This window comes from Xyrauchen texanus, chromosome 1, assembly GCF_025860055.1.
Source record: "Xyrauchen texanus isolate HMW12.3.18 chromosome 1, RBS_HiC_50CHRs, whole genome shotgun sequence".
NCBI lineage: Eukaryota > Metazoa > Chordata > Actinopteri > Cypriniformes > Catostomidae > Xyrauchen > Xyrauchen texanus.
This window is the reverse complement of record NC_068276.1, coordinates 37,242,644-37,262,727: the sequence shown is the minus strand read 5'-3', so window position 1 is coordinate 37,262,727 and position 20,084 is coordinate 37,242,644. Positions and strand designations below refer to the sequence as shown.

Genomic DNA, 20,084 nt, shown 5'->3' with positions numbered 1-20,084 from the left:
TGATGTTTTCTTGATGTTGAGAAAGAGTGATACTGATACTGATAACCCAATCCTACAGTGGACGTGAATTGAGACGTAGCAACCAGTTCATGGGTAAAGAATTGCCTTAGTGAAGTAGATGATTTTCTAAATTGCCTTAGATTTAAAATATAAAGATTTTATTTGATTATTATAAATAATAAAACAATCAATCAATTTCTTTAAACACACCTTAAAAGGAGCAGCAAATAGTAAAAAAAAAAAAACCTAATCACACTATAATACGCAACACATTCAGACAACAATAACATATATTCCAGCGGTTGGTAACCTGTGACACATGTGCCAGCAGGGGCGTAGGTTCTAGTGGGGAGGCTGAACAAAAGTTAAAATGTGACAAGACCGCAGTATACCCAACTGACTCATGCACCTCATGCATCACGAGCCGGCAGCGATTGACTTTCGGTTAATAGTGTCTGTAAGTGCTCGCTTTGCTTCGGTCAGGTTGCACCATGGTTCATTTGTTTATTTTTGCTTTCAGAACAACACGTGATGTAATAAGGAAAACACCATTATTAATCCTTGAGATTTCCAACCCAGCATACAGGTTCACCCTCCTTAAACCATGGTCACACTCAAAATGACATAAAACGATTAAAAGTGAAAACATAACAGAGTGTCTATTAACACTAAGTGGAAATAGCCCATCTTGTTGACAGAGGCTGTTTACACTAACTCTGCCCACATCTGCTCAGACCAAACTCAAGACAACCACAACAGATTTATTTGGGGTCAACTGCTTATCAAATGAAGGCGGGCATATTTGAATTATTCGCGATGGGGCAGAGACATTCAACTGGTTAACGGGTTAGACATTTAGTGGATTAAGAGATTGGATAACTAAGTGACTATTTGCGCTCCAATAGTCTGGTGGAATCACAGGATTTTACGACAAACTGTGCCCTCATATGCAACTGTAGTAGCTCTGGGTGTAACGGGAGATCCGGGTTCGACTCATGCTCCTTGATATTCTTTTTCCATGTCTCTACTCTAATATTTCCTAGAATACTACTTATAGTAATAAATAAAAGAGATTCCTCACAGTGATTTGGTCACAATGAAGGTCGGGGAGTTGAGAGAAGCATTTGATCCAGATCAAATTAACCATGGTTTTACTGTAGTCGTAGTAACCACGTTCTTTAGTAGAAACTATATAGTTCTGATGTACTACTAACCATGGTGTTACTACAGTAACATGTTGTTAATAGTAGTCAATAGTAACCATGTGGTTACTATGATTTTACTAGAAAAATACCATGGTGATACTATGGTTACTGTAGTAAGGTAGGGAAGGAGCTGGGTGTCTGTTTGACTTCAAATAAACAATAACATTTTTCATTACCCAGAAAAAAAAAAATGGCCCTCCATGTCAAAAAGGTGGCCGACCCTTGATATATTCCATAGTCGAGTACAACCAATAGTGGATTTTGCAGATTTCAATAACTATGGTGTCAGAAAAGACTGATAACCGATTAATCGGCCGGTAGTTTAAAATCAATTTATTCACGTTATTTTGCAACGTGGAAGTAAACAGCGTCTGCATTTCCGGCAAATGTGAGAAAGTTCCACTGGCATTGACCACAGCATAACTAGAAGTTTATAATATCAGATGTAGTGATCTGGGTTTATAAACTAACCACGGAATGTACAGCAGAATTATGTGCCAATATTGGATAATTTTCTAACGTTAGCATTTATAGTAAAAGAGTAAGAAAAGCATTCCCTTTTTGCTGTGTTGTATTGAAGAGACGGTAATAAAAACTCACCTCAATCCGGGTGGCGGAGGACAAGTCTCAGTTGCTTCAGCTTCTGAAACCGCAAATTCGTGCAGCTTATCACATGGCTCGTTACGCATGACACCGCGGAGACTCACAGCATGTGGAGGCTCATGCTACTCTCAACGATCCACGCACAACTTACCACATGCCCCATTGAGAGCTACAACTGAATAACTCAGACATTCAGTGTGTGAAATGCATTTGGGATAGAGTTTATAGTTGACTGTTCTGTCAAAGTGTGCTGTATTTACATTCTCTTGCTTGTGTCTTACAATTAAGTAACATTGTAGTCCTTGTGGACGTGCTGTAGATCTGCCATTGTTATGCGTGTGCGTATGTGTGTTAGTATCTCCCAAAATCCCATTTACTGTATGTGAAGTCAAAAATAAGAATTTGTTGATACCTGAAATCTGAGTGATGTTGCAACTGGTGTCAGAAGTGGGATAGACGATCGAGATCTGACAAAGATAGTGCAAGACCTGGGCAGTCTCATCAAAGAACTTGGCGTCGAGCCGGAATTGAAGGGAGGTTGCTGGAGCCAGCAAGAGGTCCGCCTGGATCCTGGCAGAGGGTGCTCGTCAACGCGATCGCCTCTCGAGATGCAAGTCCAGAGTCCAGGCCGCATGGACCCGGTGGAAGACGGCGGCCAGTCAGAAGGAAGTAAGTATGCCAGGATCGATCTCCTCAGGAGGCGGCAACGGCTCTCTGTGGTCAATGCCGTTGGACAGGTGGAGAATACGGGCCCAGGCGGTCCTGCAAAGGTCCTGGTGAAGCTGCCCCAATATAATGGGTCAGCTCAGTCTGAGTCATACCTCACACAGGTCCAGCTGGCGGCCTGGAGTGCAGAGTGGAGCAAAGAGGATGCCATGGCACACCTAGCATTGGAAGGCCCAGCTCTACAAGTCCTTCTCGACTTGACAACCACAGAGCAGCGGCAGTTCGTGACCCTAATGGCAGCATTGGATCACTGCTTTGGGAGCGGCAGACGGCAGAGCAATGGCGGAATCAGTTGGCCAACCGTCATAGGAAGGAAGAAGAGAGCCTGGAGTCACTGCCATTGTTTAGTCTATTTCTGGTACGGGCTTGGTTGAACGACAGACAACCACCAGGGTGGGAGGTAATATCTCGGCTGGACCCAGAGTCAAAGGCCTACCATTCACAGTGGAAGACTCCAGCTCTATGGGACGGTCTGGTGTACCGCCGCTGGCAGTCGCCAGTGGATGAAACTTTTCACTAGAAATTCCTGGAAGCCTGAGTATGAATTACCTCTGTCGACTGCGGGAGCGTTTGCAGACATGCCATGTCTCGGGAGCAACAAGAGGCAGCGGCTGGTAAGCAAAAGTGTGCTCAAAAATGATGCACAGACTAATAGTCAAGACTTTAGTGCTGGTGACCATGTTTAAGTTTACTGCTCTATGAGAAAAAACAACACTCCCCCAAATTGGACAGCCATTGGCAATGACCCTGTGAAGTATTAGCAAAAAATTCAGAGGTTGTCAACAGGGTTCGGGTGGGGACCTGCAAGCATCGGACAGTGGTGTTGCACAGGGACCGACTGGCTCCATACCAGCAATGGGCAGGGGCCCTGCCAAATATGGACTATGGAGCAGAGGAGAGCCTGTCTAGTCCTGCATCGCCTGCAGGACAGATGGGACCGTTGTTACCTGCACTTCCTTCCCTAGGAGAACAGGAAACGAGCATGCATCGGCACCATGTGTTCTTATGGGATTATGTGATGAGCCTCTGTGGATGTGGGCAGTGTAGCACCAGTGGGTACCCACTGGTGCTACACTGCCTGCCCACATCGCATGGCAGCTTGGCAAAGACTGACTGAGTTCTGACTGAATAACTCAGCCACAACCATTCAGTAAAAGTGTGTGAAATGGTTTTGGGTAGTATTTAAAGTTGACTGTTCTATGTGTGCTGTATATAGTACATTCTCTTGTTTGTGTCTTATCTTTATGTAACGTTGTAGATGGTAGTGCTGTAGATCTGCCATTGTTACGCATACATGTGTGTCAGTATCTGCCAATATCCCATTTAATGTTTGTGATGTCCAAAATAAGCCTGATGTCTGTGTGACGTTGCGATAATAAATAGTTAATTGTTTTAATCTAAACCCCAGATAAAGGGAACAATCTAACGATTGTTGGTGGCGATTTATAATATTTTGCTATGCCTTGACATGCATGACACATAGGGGATATCCCTTAGATGAGAAAACAAGCAGTGTGTGTATTTCAGTGTGCTTTGTCAACAGGAGGCGCAGCAGTTCTTGTAGCGGTGTCTGGCTCTGCTTGAGTTGTGTTTCTTTCTGCTGTGGACTGTCATCCGTATGAAACTGAAACAATAATGAAAAGGCCGCTGTTTATGTGTAAATGTCCGCATTGGGGAGTTTTAGGAAATCTCCAAACCTCTAACTAGAGTAAAAAATTCCGGTAAGTAGCGGGGTGTCAGACCGATATATACCCGCCTGAAGTACTCAGTCGGCGGCATGTCGCTGAGCTCAGGCGGGTGGACTCAAACACCTCCCTCGGCCCAGCCGTCATCGTCTCATCTCGGCCATGAGGCCTCGCAGTCGGGTTGCAACACGGTTTTGATGTCGGTGAAGGTGTCAGTATGCCACTCTGGTATACGACCGCTTTGTCTCCCGGGTGCCGGAGACGAATCTCTCCGTCTTCAGCTGAGCATGGACCCGGGAAAAGCAGGGGAATTCCGCCTCGCGTTACGTGACATTAGCGGAGCGGCGGCTGGACGCAGTGTGGTGAGTGAAAATGTCAACTTCCAAGAGGACTGTGTGTGGCATTTTAAACATTAGTTTAAAAGCCGCTACATAGTAATATTTTCTGTCCGGAAGTTTTTGCGTCGTCATTATATAGCGCTTCCCCCGGGCTGATGCGGAGCGCACACGAGTGGATCACATGTTGTTTTGGTTGTCTTTGTTGTTGAAATCATCACCCACCCCCAAAATGTGATAGTTTCTGAGAGTCGCGAGTCTCTTAACGTCTATTCTGTCTGTCCGTTTGTGTAAGCACGCAATGGATATAATTAGAATAGTTCACACATTAAAGGTGACATCAGTGTTGACGCTTTCATTTGCTGTTGTCAGAGGCAGGAAGAAACCGACAGAAAGAGTAACTACCCCCCATGTTCTTTTGAGATTGACTTCCTTGCTGTTTGTGGTCTCAAAAAAACAAGTGAAAAGTGTAAAACAATATTATACATTTTTAAACGAACACGTTATTTCCCAATTTAAGCTAATAACTGAATACGTTTAAAATGGCTAATCTTGAATCTGTAAATGATAAGGTTTGTGGTTTTCCTTTTCACGCCAGATTATTATGCCACATTATCACTTTTAAAGTACTTTAGCTATAAATAGATACTCTTAACAGTATAGTCATCATGGTCATTGACGGATTTTGCACTATAACTATTGCCATTATATCTATACCATATCATAAACCCCCTGGGGGCCTTTTTCCCCCAAGTGAGGGGGTGTTATACAGGAGCTATGTAAAAGGCCCCCCACACAATCTTTTTTAATCCTTCTGTTATTATTTCTTTTCACACAATTTTTCTTTGCTCCATCAATATCTGATAAAAATAAATATTTTATTTTACTTCTGGCTTGTGGTAATCAGCAAAGTATCAAGTGCTCCATATGTTCATCCAACCACTAGGTTTACTTTCTGACAAAACAGGAATATGTTTCCCACAGACATCACTCTTTAAATGGGCTATCTGTCATTTATTTGCTTGTTAAATGATTAAACTCTGTTCTGTTCAGTCAATTATATAAGCATTGTATTTTGTGCCTCTATCTCCATTTAGTCCATTGCTGAGTTTGACCTCAGGACTGTTCGTTATGATGTCAAGTCACCACGGTGCCATGAACTGAGTTTGGCTACACCTCCGCATGACCGTATTACATTCAACTTCCGTAGTGAGCAGGAAGCACAGGAGTGGGCCACTGTGGTAATGTCATCACTCCGCGAGGCCCATAGAGGTTTGCCTTCTTTCTGCTTTCTAGTTACTCCTAGGGTTCATTCCAAATATCTAGCTATTAAGCCATCCTCCCTTGAAACCAGCTTCCAGAAGAGGTCAGATATGCCCCAACAGTAGCAACACATCCAAGTCCAGACTAAAAACATTTCTGTTTACCATAGCACATAGCACTTTGCTGAACATTATGGATTGCACTGCATTTAGGCATGGGTATCGCCAGCCACCTTACATACAGTATGTAACGCAATACAAATGTAACAATTTAATATATGGCAATACATAACGATTTCATAATTGGATTGTGATTGAAACTGTGCCAAACGCGTGAGAGAAGCCCTGCATGTCAGCGAGAGAAACAGTAAATCATGCAGGCTCAGTTTCAATCTCTCTCATGCCTCATAGAAGTGTCTCTAACCGCACTGTGAAACGCCGGTCTCAGAGTTTGCACCTGTTTAGACAACCTGTTTCTTCATTGTTGTAATGTTGGACATTATATAAAAACACAAATAGTTGAATAAAAATATAGATACAGGGATCTAAAGTATCGATACAATGCATTGAGAAAAATATCATGATACATGGATATATAATTGTATCGCACAGCCCTAACTCCTTTATTTGAATTAATGTGCTTTTATTAACAACTTTTATTTCTTTGTTATTCATTTTAATACTTTTTTAAAGGAAACTTAATTAATGATTTTCTTTTCTTATTAATTTGTTATTTTAAACTCAACTTTCAAACTTCTTTATTTCTTTCTGTTTACTATGTCTGTATGAAGCACTTTAAATGACCATTTTTTATAAATGAAATGTGCTTGCTTTCAGTTTGTTTTCATCATTTTTTTGTTTGTCAAAAACACGCATTTCACCGCGTTTTTGTTCTTTGTTCCCTTTTAGACTTGTATTAGAATGTTGCTGTTTTTTCCAACAAATTTTCCCTGATTTGTTTTATGTTTTCAATATACGTCTCTTGTTCTTATTTTCAGTGGCAATTGATTCCCCTACTGAAGATGGACAGCTACCTCCTCAGCCTCTGGATTCACAAAGCACTGCACTCATGCCACATACAGGTAGCATTTTTGTTCTTGTTTTAATTTTCTGCTCACGAACTGCTGGAATTTGTTGCCGAACAATGTACAAAGTGCCAATTGTCTGTTGTGTTGATGCAAATATTTCTAATGCACCCACTTGTTCTTCCTCCATTTCCAATTCTTCCCTCTATCCCACTGCTTTCCCAAACAGCTTTAACATTTTCATTCTCATCCTTATTCAATTTCTCTCTTCTCTTTAGAGGATATGTGTGCAGAGCTGGTTTGTGCTATAGAGGCTGGTGATGTTCAGGCAGCATCTGTTTGTGCATCATCTTTAGCTAACCAGAGAGCTGCTCTGTGTATTCAGCCCTCTAAACGAAATGATACAGACATAGAAATCAGGTAAACAAAGTTTTTACAGATAAACACTTTTAATAAGCAAAGCATCAAAACTTTGATTTAATGACTGACTTTAATCGTAATTTGTGAATTTTGTTATCTTGAATAATTGAATCAAGTAATGTGATGCTTACAACTCATATGGTAATCCATTCAAATCTACTACTCAAATCTTCTTCTAACAATGAAATTCACAAGGTAAAATGTCAAGTGATGTGTTTTTGTAGTTATTTTAATATAGCACAGAGTGAATACAATTTTAAAATCACGTCTTTTTTTGTATTAGCATTTTCCAAACTGTCCCAACCTTTTCACAATTGGGGTTGTAGAATGGCTTCAAAAAGTAATTGGAAAAACTTGAAAATGTAATTGTATTATATAACAAACTATTTTGTTTGATAGTTTGTTATATAATGCAATGACATTTTCAAGTGTTTCAAATTACATCCAAATATATATATATATCAAGCAAAATGAAGTTTCAAGCATCCAGCTTCATTAGTTTCTAGATGTCACTTGCTTTGGTATTTTTTTTTTATCCATTTCAGTCACATTCAGACATATTTCAGTTCGTCTTATGTTTCCAAATGTATCCAAATACATTTTGGGGCCACTGTATATGCAGCCTATGTTGCCAAGCATTTCTTATCTTAGCTGTTGCATTTATACAGCCTGGCTGTGGTGGTAGAGGATGCTTCCTCGTCCTGTTGTGTCACAGTGAAAGTCTTCCCCCACTCTACAATTGGTGCTCTCAAACAGCAGGTAAGTGCAAATTAACATTAAAATAAACATTATTTTACCAAATATTGCTTGTCATTCTTTCAGGCCCAAATTTTTCCTCATAATTGCTTAAGTTGCCTTTTTCGCAGACACACTTCATCAAAAGAGACTTTGAGAATAATCACTGAAGGGATACTCCTAGGGCTCCTTATTGATAACGCAGTGCTTTTTCCTCTTAGGTCTTCACCGACTATGGTTTTCATCCGCGTGTGCAGCGCTGGGTCATTGGTCAGTCGTTGTGCTCTGATCATCGCTCTCTGGCTTCTTATGGAGTTCAGTACAATGGTGATACTGCGTTCCTTTATCTAATTTCTGCCCGTCAGGCACATCTCAGCCGAGGGCTGTACCAACAAGATCAAGAAAGTGCTTTACTCATGCCTGCCCCAGTGCTGACTTCTAATCAGCCCCACCAAGAACCAGATGCCAATGGGCCAGTGGCATTGAACACAGCATCAAGGCCATACAGCACCCTGCCTACCAGACTGCACAACAGCCATAATACTCTGAGTGTGTATGCAAAGTCACTCATACACAGCTTGGATTCTTATGAACAAAACCACTTAATATCATCAAGCACAGCGATTACATTTTCACTGCAAACAATAATTTTCTTTGTTATTAAAAATATGTAAACTTTCTAAAGGATGGTTCACCCAAAAATTATTCTCTCATCATTTACTCACTCTCATGCCATCACAGATGTGTAGGACTTTCATTCTTCTCCTGAACACAAATGGAGATATTTAGAAGAATATTTAAGCTCTGTAGGTACATACAGTGCAAGTGAAAGGGTGCCAAAATGTTGATGCTCAAAAAGCACATGAAGGCAGCTTAAAAGTATCCAACAGACTCCAGTGTTTTAATCCATATTTTCAGAAGTGATATTATAGGTGTGGGTGAGTTTTTTGCTTAATTCTTCTCCCTGCCCTGTTGGAGGCGGAAAAAACACAACAAGAAGAAGAATGTAAAATGATCTGTTTCTCAACCACAATCATCATAGATTATGATAGAGCATTTTCATTTTTGGTTGAACTATTCCTTTAAAATGTGTATAGATGTGTAAAATAGACTTGTTTTCAGAGAAAATATTTGGAAACCTTGCTAAATGTTGTAAGATTTATGCTTAAAAAAAGAAAAGAAAAAAAAATATTTTGCAAATTTGCTTCTAAATTATAGATAATAATACTGGAATACGTGATAAAAAATATTATTAGGAAAATTATATTTTCCATTTTATATACATTCATATTGCAACACAATATCCCCTCAATATTTATTATTACTCAATTAGTGGTGTATACATTCTTGTTTTCAACACATATAGTAATTTGAGCTGATACCTGGTTATTGCAGTTGTGTGATCATGATGTTTTGACCTCTTTACCTCTAAGGCAACAGTGCTGGTGGCACAGAGCGGTTGGGTTTGGGTGAAATCCGTGACCTGATCAATCTTGAGATTCCGCAGTTGAATGAAGCCCTTGTGCCCAAAAGAACAAATACACAGGTATGTGCTTTGTTTTCCTTGAAGATAAAAGACAAACATCCTTACTCCTGAGCCTTTAATAAAAATTAAACAAAATAGAGTTGTATAGTTGGATTAAGATGTTTAATTTATTACATTTGTGTTAATGTAGCTGGGATGGGCCTGCCCAACATGTACATATATTAATAAACCAACACGTCCAGGCTGTGAAATGTGTAGTGCAGACCGACCTGAAGGCTACACTGTTCCTGGCAACTACAGACCAGATGCTCTAGAGCTGCGACGCATTCAGCAAGAAAAAGAAGCGATCAGGCAGTACCAACTGGTGAGACTCTCATAAACGCACACATAAACACTGAGACTCACATTTATTCATTAGCAGATGCATTTGTCCAAATCAGCTTAAAAACAGTGCTTCTAGTAATTTAATGGCACATTTAAAACAACAAATCCAAAAGAAGTGGCTTCCATTGGAATATTCTATTCTGATGACTTGTGGAATTCAATGGAAATAGATGAGACTGGCTTGCTGTTTTGTGGTAGGTTTATATATGTTGTGCATGCCAACCATGTCCTGACTCACTCAAAAAGAAATAGGAAATAGTCCTCGCGTCAGCACTGTGATTTGGCTTGTAATCTGATAATTGAAACCATGAATGATCTCAATCAGGTAAAACAGGGTTTGTGGGTAGGATACAGCTTGAGCTCTGATTGACTCCTCAGTCTGAATCTCTTCTCTTTTGTCTCTATTTCTTTTTTAAGGAGAAAGGGAGAAGAGAGGAGCTGAGGGGCAACAACTCACTACTGCACAACCTCGACCAGGACTACTGACATGCATAAACATACTTGCTGCACAGTCTCAATTACAAACTGGGAACACATGCACTCCAAATGAACAGTTTGCACACCAACACCAGTACTACACAACCTGTATATGTCTGAACATTTCACCACTAATGAAGTTTATACATGCCAACCTCATCTATTCCAATGGTATTTTCTAACCACTTAAAATGGCTAAGGTCTTTGTATCAGTTAAAAATCAGAAGAACGATACCCTCTTTTCAACCACTGCAATTAATTCATGTTGCAGTCGTACAGTACAGGAATTTTTTTTTTTTTTTTTTGAATGTTATGACAAAAAAATGTATGTTGTCATTAATTCAGCTGGATCTTATAAGACACATTTATCTTTGTTTGCCACATTGTTCCGTAGAGCCATGCCTTGGCTTAAAACTTAATTCAGGTTCAAACCCTTTTCAAAGACAGAGTAGTAATGCTTTGAGCATCAGATCACATATTGTATATCTTTGTAATTATAGAAGAATGAAAGAAATGACTCTTGCTGCACAATTTTTGCTGGAATGTAAGACATAATTTGTTTGACACAAGTGCAGTCTAATATTGTTTGACTTACAGTAACGTGTAAGATTATTTGTTGTTATTGATTATAGATACCCAAATATATTCTTGAAAGAATTAAGCAATAAAGCACCCATCCTCAGACTTAACACATACTGCATTATTGCAATGTAGATACTGTTAGAGGAAATTAAGAAGAACATGTTACATTTGTTTAGGTGGATCTGAACACTTATAAACATGTCTTGAAATGCCAAACTGGTGGTCTAGGTTCCATTAGGCCGATGTCATGAATGCATGCTTTCTAAAAATAACACAAGTCAGTACCTATATTCTGCCACACAGTGTTAAAAATAATACATTTAAAGCTCTTGCAGCTAGTTACATACCAATCTTTAATTTGTTTACAAAAGATAATGTGATGAGAGAGAGCATTCACTAATGACAAGTGTGCTCTTGAGCAAGGCGCTTATAGGAATAATTCACCCAAAAATGAAAAGTCTCTCATCATTTAACCACCCTTATGCCATCTCAGATTTCTTTCTTCAGCAGAACACAAATGACTATTATTAGAAGAATTTCTCAGCTCTTTTGCTCCGTACAATGCAAGTGAATGGATGCCAAAATGTTGAAGCTCCAAAAATCACACAAGTCAGCAAGTTATCCATATGACTTCAGTGGTTAAATCTATTTCTTCAGAAATTATTTGATAGGTTTGGGTGAGAAACTGATCAATATTTAAGTACCTTTTTACTATAAATTCTCCTCACCTGTTCAGTCAGCCTCCACTTTAACTTTCACTTTCACATTCTTCTTGTGTTTTTGGTGATTCACTTTACATGCATACAGTACACCATCTACTGGGCAGGGAGAAGAATTTCTATCAAAAACGTTCTTAACTTTTGATCTCTTTCTCACCCACACATTCATATTGCTTCAGAAAATATGGTGTCATACACTGGAGTCATTTGAATGCTGCCTTTGTGATTTCTGGAGCATCACAATCACATCCATTCACTTGCATTGTTAGGACCAACAGAGTTTAAATATTCTTCTAAAAATCTTAATTTGTGTTCAGCAGAAGAAAGAAAGTCATACACTTCCGGGATGGCATGAGGGTGAGTAAATAATGAGAGAATGTTTTTAATTTTAGGGTGAACTATTCCTTTAATTAGGGCAATTAGTGCACTTTGGATAATATGTATCTGCTAAATGAAGAGTCTAAGCCTAACTAGTGTGAAAGAGGGAGTTAAAGAGGAAGACACTTTTTTTGTTTGGCTGGGGCTTGTTTGTCGCTGTGACTGTGTTTATTGCAGGGCTTGAGTGAATTAGCTTCTGTTTATTCATGTGTGACAAAGACTTAAATTTAAGAAAGACAAGTTGTGACTATGCAATGAACTATGTGACAAACTCAAATAAAGATCTTTTCAAACAGGTACATACCATTCATGTTTGGGTATTAAACATTTTTCTGTATACATGTAGTCTTTGTGAGTCTTAGTTCTCTGTTTTGGTTTATGAGCTTATAGTAATTAGAACTAGTTTGATCAGTGTAAATGGAAGTGATGCATTCTTGAACTATACACATACAATATAAATAGTTGGACTTACTTGGTAAGAAATCCAGTTAAATACAAATGTCTGTGAAATTATTTCAAGTATCGCACAATTTTATTTCATTTGCCACACATTATTGCTATTTCTAAATGTAATATGATGAGTGCACAATAAAACACCAACTGTACAGTATGTCTCATATAAACAAATGAACACAATTTCATGCTTTAGTTCATGTATAATAGTGCTTAACAGTTCTGTACATCCTCTTCATAATGCTCTAATTTAGGCTTTTTAATTACTTATTTCTCCACAATGTTCTGATTAATGTTAAACATGTAATCATTAGACCCCTCCTTCTCACACCCACTCCCCTCTACAATTCACATGCAAAGTGTTTCTTTCTTTCTAAAAGAACCAGTTTGAATTGTTCACAATTTTGTTATGTGTGCATGTAGTACTTTGCATGTATACTCTGTTTGCTGATGCTGCTTTACATCTATGTTTATGTGTTCATTCAGGTGTTCCCTCAGTTGTGACTGTTTGTAGTTCTATGTCTGTAGGCCAGAGAGGCAGAACGCCGGGAGAACTATGCACGTCTGGTACAGATGGACGGACAGGATCTGGTTCCTAACCCAGAGAGAGTGGAGTGCAGGATCTGCTATTTGGAGCTTGAGTCTGGGGAGGGTGTCCTGCTCCGAGAGTGTCTCCACTGTTTCTGCAAGTGAGAAAGACAAATGGATGAAAAGAGGGATGAGTGGTGGAGTGGTTTAGTAACTTCTTTAAAAAAATAAAATAAAATCAGACAGATGGAGGCTTAGGGATGGATGCTTTCCTGTTGAGAGCCATATCTGTGACCATTTTTGTATATAAATAGGGGTTAATATTTTTTACAACCCCCTCCCCACACACAAGACATTGACATGCATTTAGCATTAGGAAATATATTGTCTCGAAATAGATCTGATCTCTTTTACCCATGTAAAATAGAAAATACCATTGCATATATTATTTTAATAGTGGTATGTGTGTGAATCATGAAAATGCATTTGCTTTTGCACCAAAAGGGGGAAGGGTAGAATGTTACAGTGACATAAAAAAATAATAAAGAAAATGTATTTTTTTTTTTTGTTTGTTTGTTTGTAGAGAGTGTCTGCGCTCTGTGATTCTGATGTCTGAGGATCCTCAGGTGGCATGTCCATACAGAGATGAAGCCTATGCTTGTGACTGCATCCTGCAGGAGAGAGAAATCAGAGCTGTGAGAACCCCTTTGATTTGCCTCAAAGAAAAAGGACTGCACATGTCTACTACTCTTCCAATATTACTCTTACAATACTAATGTTTTTTCTACAGCCACTTCTGGAGCACTTTTTAATATCACTGCTACTCTGTGCAAATTCACAGTGTGTTTGGAATAGTTAACCTAAAAATTATAAATCTCTCATCATTCACCTTTATGGCATCTCAAAGTTGTATGACTTACTGTCTTCCACAGAACACAAATAAACGTTTTTGATACAATGGTTAATAGGGTACAAAACTTTCAAAATCTAAAAGGGACATAAAGGCAGAGCAAAAGTAATCTATACAACTCTAGTGTTTAAAGCCCTGTTTTGCAATCCGATCGGTTTTTGATGTGAAACAGACCAACATGAAATTCCTTTTACATCATTAATCTTGACATCTTCAGTCTGCTTAGCACGATTAAAATTTAAGGGTTGATTACATTTCCTCATATACACATCATACTGTATTTCCATCAAAATATCTTTGTTTTTCACAGAGGAAAGAAAATCATATGAGTTTGAAATGCTGTAAGGTAAGTAAATGATAAGAGTATTAAAATTTTTGGGTGAACTATTCCTTTAAGATGTGGAGGGGTGTTGTCTACCAGACGGTGATATCTTTAAATTTGGCTATCAGTATGGTGCGTGACTGTTGACTGACACTTCAACCAATAATATCTAGACAGCACATTCCACAACAGTGTGCTCTCAGCCTCTTATGATGCTGTCATGGACTGCCCATGAATCATTCTCTATGTGATACATATTGCATTAAAAAGGACATGATTTAGCTAACATTGCCTGTTACAGTTTGATTTGCTGGTTTTTGTGCAATTTTCTCTATTCAGGGTGATAAGAGTATTATCACTGGAACCAGCGGTTAGAATTTAAATAGAATTTGTCAAAATATGTTGATTAACAAGCACATGCTGATTATTTTCATGGAACACTACCCTGTCTAAATGGTCCATGAAAAAAAGTGAAGCAAGCACTATGAAGAGAATTAGCATGTATTTCAGAAAGTTGAAACGCATTAAAGGTGGTTTTAGTGATTTTAGCCGTTCTGAAACTTCCACGCAACTGAGTCCTTGAATTAGACATGCCCCCTTTTCTAAAATACCACCCTCCAAAGATAACATTGAGACCATCATTGAACAGTAGAACTGTGTCTTCTCATGGTTGTTATGAATCTGAATATGCCATTAAACCAGAATGTGCAAAATGACTGACACCTGTTGAAAACACATAAAATCTTCTGATTGGCTGATCAAAGAATGTCTCCATGGTCACATTATGTTTGCTGTTTACACAGTCTAGTGCTGTCACAGAGACTGGTGAGGTATCTCAGGACATTTATTCCAGTGATTTATTTCAGGGAGAAGGAACCTTTTCTGCTTACCATTACATAAAACAAATCGCTTACAGCACATTTAAGTTTTTAGTTGTTTTTTTCTCTGTGGAAAAAATGTGTTCCCACCAATGTACGTACAGAGATACTAGATTCCTTTCTCCTGGTTTTCTTATGTAAATTTTGTCTGGCCAACGGTACAGGTATTAACTTACAGTGTTAAGTCACATTTTGTAAAGTTATCTACTGTATCCTATACACAACCTTTTCTAAGAGTTATATATTCCATATCCAACTCGAGGTGCATTTTATTTACTAAACATTGTATTTATAAAACAATTTATGCTTCGCATGCTTTTCCTCTGAATACATTGCTCTCTTACAGCTAGTGGCAGTAGAAGATTATGAGCGTTGGTTGCAGAGAGGGCTGTCTGTTGCAGAGTCTCGATGTGAGGGCAGTTATCACTGTGCAACTGCAGACTGCCCAGGCTGGTGTGTTTATGAAGATGCTGTCAACACTTTCCACTGCCCAGTCTGCAAAAAACACAACTGCTTGCTCTGCAAGGTGCAGACAGTCATTTGTTTAAACACTCAAATCTAGTTTTGTTATGTTGCATTGTAAATGGCTTGTTTTGTTTTTCCTCCACTCAGGCCATTCATGAAGGGATGAACTGTAAGCAATATCAGGATGATCTGGCAGCTCGTGCCATTAATGACTCTGCAGCTAGAAGAACCAGAGATCTGCTAAAGGTCACAAAAACAGACCGATCCTCATTTCATGCAATATCTTATTAAAGAAGGCAATTGTGCATATGACACAGGCAAAATTCAAACATGTTTTACCAGCACATGCCACTATTTAAAAGTTAATGTCATTATTACTGTTTAAATCTTAAGCAGGTCCTCTCTCTTTTCATTTGTCTTGTCTTTCTGTCCTATCACTCATGCACAAACAGACTCTTGTTAACTCTGGAGAAGCAATGCATTGCCCACAGTGTGGTATCATTGTACAGAAGAAGGAGGGCTGTGATTGGCTACGCTGTACAGTCTGCCACACTGAGATCTGCTGGGTCACCAGAGGACCACGCTGGGGGCCTAAAGTAAGCGCAGGAGCCTCTTTTTAATAGGACTGGGATATACAGTACACTTTACTCTCAGGTTCCATTGGGTATCATCCCTCAGAATGCAGGTGTCAGGGACGCTGTTGTACTTAGAAATGAAACCTGCTTGTTGTAAAACACTCGTATTCCAAAATAATAAAGAGAACTGAACCCTTATAGACTACATATCTTTGTAATTTAGTTTGAAGTTCAAAGTGTTTAACCATGCCAGTGATAGGGAAAAATCACAATGTAACTATGACAAAGCAATTAAGCAGATAAACAGCAAACTGTAGAATAACCTACATTTAATAACTTTATTATTTAAAAAATAATTCATTATAATTATTTATCTATGGTTGAGACCAGAGAGCTCATCTGTCACATCATTGGTTTATTGTAATAGGAAGAACAAAAGCTTAATTTTTTAGCTTGTCAAGAAGATTCATGTGTTTCCATTTTCTTTCTTTCTCGCGTTAGGGTCCTGGAGACACAAGTGGTGGCTGCCGATGCAATGTTAACAAACAAAGATGCCATCCAAAATGCCAGAATTGTCACTGAAAGAGAGAAAAGAAGGGAAGAGTTAGAGACAAAAAAAGTAAGGTGAGAAGAAGAGACATAAAGGGTAGTGACATGGACGCTTATGACATTACGAAAACTTCTGATATTACCTGATTAGTATTTGGAGACATATCCTCTCCACCTGTCTGAACTGGATACACAGTTTCTGGCTTTCGTAGTGGAGATTTAAAGCACAATAGACCTTTTTCACATACCAGGTTTTGGAACGTGGAAGTAAACGTTTGCAGGGTAAACAAGAAATATTATTTTCACTTACCCATTTGCATCAAGACAAAAAGGGAAACCCCACTATTACATTTGAATGACTTTCCAGAAGAGGAAAAAAGAACGATGGATTAAGAAAGTAAAATTATCTGTCACTCTAACAACAGCTGTAATATAGAAAAACCTCGCATCTGTGGTAATTCATTTTTTTAAACTAATTCCAGGGTAATATAACACAAAGAATAATTTTATAAATTTGCACTCAATATTTAAAACATTTAAATAATATAAAAAAAAATATTGCTAAATAAGATGGAAACGTGTCATCACAGTTTGTGAAAAAGGTCTATTGCAATGCATTCTGATTAGAAATGTGTAGGCCTGTCATACAACAAATGCTGGTGCATTTGATCTGATTAAATCATGAAAGCAAATAAAGGTGCCAAGGGAAATCCACTTGAAAACAAAGGATGGACAAAGCTAATCAGAAACTGCAGTTTATAATTTAAATAAGGGAATTGTTACAATGCACTTACACAAATACTGTGTTTGACTTGTCTTAATTTTAAAAGGTGTACTTGTCTGTTACTGAAGTGTGAAGTGTTATTGAAAAGTGCCTTATCTTGCCACTTGTGTCAAAGCCATGTAACCACTAGCATTAGCAATAATAGAGTGTGACATTGTTATTATTTTAAATATTTTGCTGTTGTTGTAGATTTATGTGATCCAAGATAACTTAATATTGTGTGCAGTGTTATCCCTCAACATTTCCTATGAACTAAAATCATTATATTTTACTCACTGTATTTTAGCACTAAGTGTACTGCTTCCAGGTGTGATTATCTGTTTGTAAGTTGGTAATTATTTTTTTGATAAGTTGGTGTTGACACAGCCCAGGAATTTTGTATTGTTGTAATGCTTTGCTGATTTTAGAGCTGTGGTGGTTTTGTAGAAAGTTATTAATCTAATCCAAAGGATTAACATCCAAAGCTTTAAATCTATGCACTGTAATAAGATACAATCCCACAAAGTCATATATATATATATTGTGTATATTTCCTTGAGGCAAAGTCACATGCAAATAGGAAATTAGTTTTACCAACTGAAACGTTTTAGAATTGTAAAGCACTCTTGCAGATGTCAGAACTGAGAATCCAATGAAATTGGATGTGGGGCATAATTGAAGAGTCTTAAGTAAAGGGCTTGTTCAACCTTAGCATGATATTGATTTGGTACCTCACCATTATTCAAATATATGCACTACGAAGCTCAATAAATAGCATGTAGCCGAATGTACAATAGAAAAATGTGCACTTGCAGAAATCCTATATTTTTACCTTAACATTTTAACGTAGAATAATATGACCTCAGGGTTGCAAGTCTTAATAAATTGCCTTACAGTTTATAGTACTGAGCAGCTTTTTGTATTCAAGTTAAATATTCTTAGTAAACATCTGACTAATTTAATGAGCCTCACAATTTCTTAAAAAAAAAAACAAACAAAAAAAAAACACAATAAACAATTGCCAACCTTAATTGGTATTAAGCTGTTTTCTTATTATTACATTTTTTTTGGTTCTTCACTCGCACATTTAAGCAGATTTTTTGCCATATGCCATCTAATGAAATTAGATGGCAATTAGATGTTGCAGGGGTCGGCAACCTTTTTGACACGGAGGGCCATTTTTTATTTTCCTGGGTAATGACAATGAGCCCCCCCAAATAAATAAATTTAGGCATGTATGTGATTTTGCAAATTTATTCTATTTTGCATTTTTCTAATTTAATCGTTTATTTTTCATAACAGATGATATTATCAGCATAACAGTTTGAGTGAAAAAAAGGTGCAAACCTCAATGATTATGATATAATAATGCATGTGAATTTTCACAGAGCATCTTGTGAAAGAGCTTTAATGAAAGAAAACCTGTCCCCTTTGTACAAAATGAGTTAACACTAACACAAATTTGCTTATTTGTTTTACTGATCACGAAATTGTGTGGAATCTTAAATATTTCTTATATTATGTAGCATATGTATTTTTTCAAAATCACGCAGAGGGGTGGGGTAATCACTAGTATGCAAGCAACAGCGAGAGCGTTTGTCTTAAAATCCTGTGATTCCACCAGACTATTGGAGCGCAAATAGTCACTTAGTTATCCAATGTCTTAATCCACTAAATGTCTAACCCGTTAACCAGTTGAATGTCTCTGCCCCATCGCGAATAATTCAAATATGCCCGCCTTCATTTGATAAGCAGTTGACCCCAAATAAATCTGTTGTGGTTGTCTTGAGTTTGGTCTGAGCAGATGTGGGCAGAGTTAGTGTAAACAGCCTCTGTCAACAAGATGGGCTATTTCCACTTAGTGTTAATAGACACTCTGTTATTTTTTCACTTTTAATCGTTTTATGTCATTTTGAGTGTGACCATGGTTTAAGGAGGGTGAACCTGTATGCTGGGTTGGAAATCTCAAGGATTAATAATGGTGTTTTCCTTATTACATCACGTGTTGTTCTGAAAGCAAAAATAAACAAATGAACCACGGAATGTAGACCAAAGAAAAGCGGGCACGTCTACTGGCACGATTAACCGAAAGTGAAGTGCTGCCGGCTCGTGATGCACGAGTCAGTTGGGTATACTGCAGTCTCACATTTAAATTTTTTGTTTAGCCTCCCATTCAGCTGATGAAAACATGCTGTGTGATCACGAGGAAGGATTACAGAAAGATGCAGACTGGAATGCAGGTGCGCAATTTCATATAAATAAAATAATCTACTCCTTTCTCACCGTTACTGGCGTGCCAGTAAATCCCCCTCCACATGCCAATGCTGGCATGCGTGAGATAGGGTGCTGACCCCTGGTTTAAAGGGATAGTTCACCCAAAAATTCAAGCGCTCTCATCATTTACTAACCCTCATGCCATACCAGATGTGTTTGATTTTCATCTGCAGTCTTTCTCCAGTGGTTAAATCCATATCTTCAGAAGCGATATTATAGGCATGTGTGAGAAACAGATCAATATTTTTAGAGCTACATTTTTGGAGCTACAAAGGTCTGATCACCATTCACTTGCATTGTAAGGGCCGATAGAGTTGAGATATTCTTCTAAAAATCTTTATTTTT

At 38.2% G+C, this 20,084-nt stretch overlaps 1 protein-coding gene across 1 annotated transcript; it reads left to right on the top strand.

The window, feature by feature from the left end:
• The first annotated feature begins 4,080 nt into the window (after nt 1–4,080).
• Nucleotides 4,081–18,485, top strand: LOC127622400 (ranBP-type and C3HC4-type zinc finger-containing protein 1). Its single transcript, XM_052096538.1, has 14 exons — nt 4,081–4,581; nt 5,652–5,826; nt 6,815–6,898; nt 7,120–7,261; nt 7,930–8,020; nt 8,218–8,545; nt 9,430–9,542; nt 9,673–9,846; nt 13,004–13,164; nt 13,587–13,698; nt 15,460–15,639; nt 15,726–15,824; nt 16,031–16,174; nt 16,655–18,485. Exons 1-14 carry the CDS (start codon nt 4,312–4,314, stop codon nt 16,733–16,735), a joined length of 2,154 nt encoding a protein of 717 aa, XP_051952498.1. The 5' UTR covers nt 4,081–4,311; the 3' UTR covers nt 16,736–18,485.
• The last annotated feature ends 1,599 nt before the right edge of the window (nt 18,486–20,084 follow it).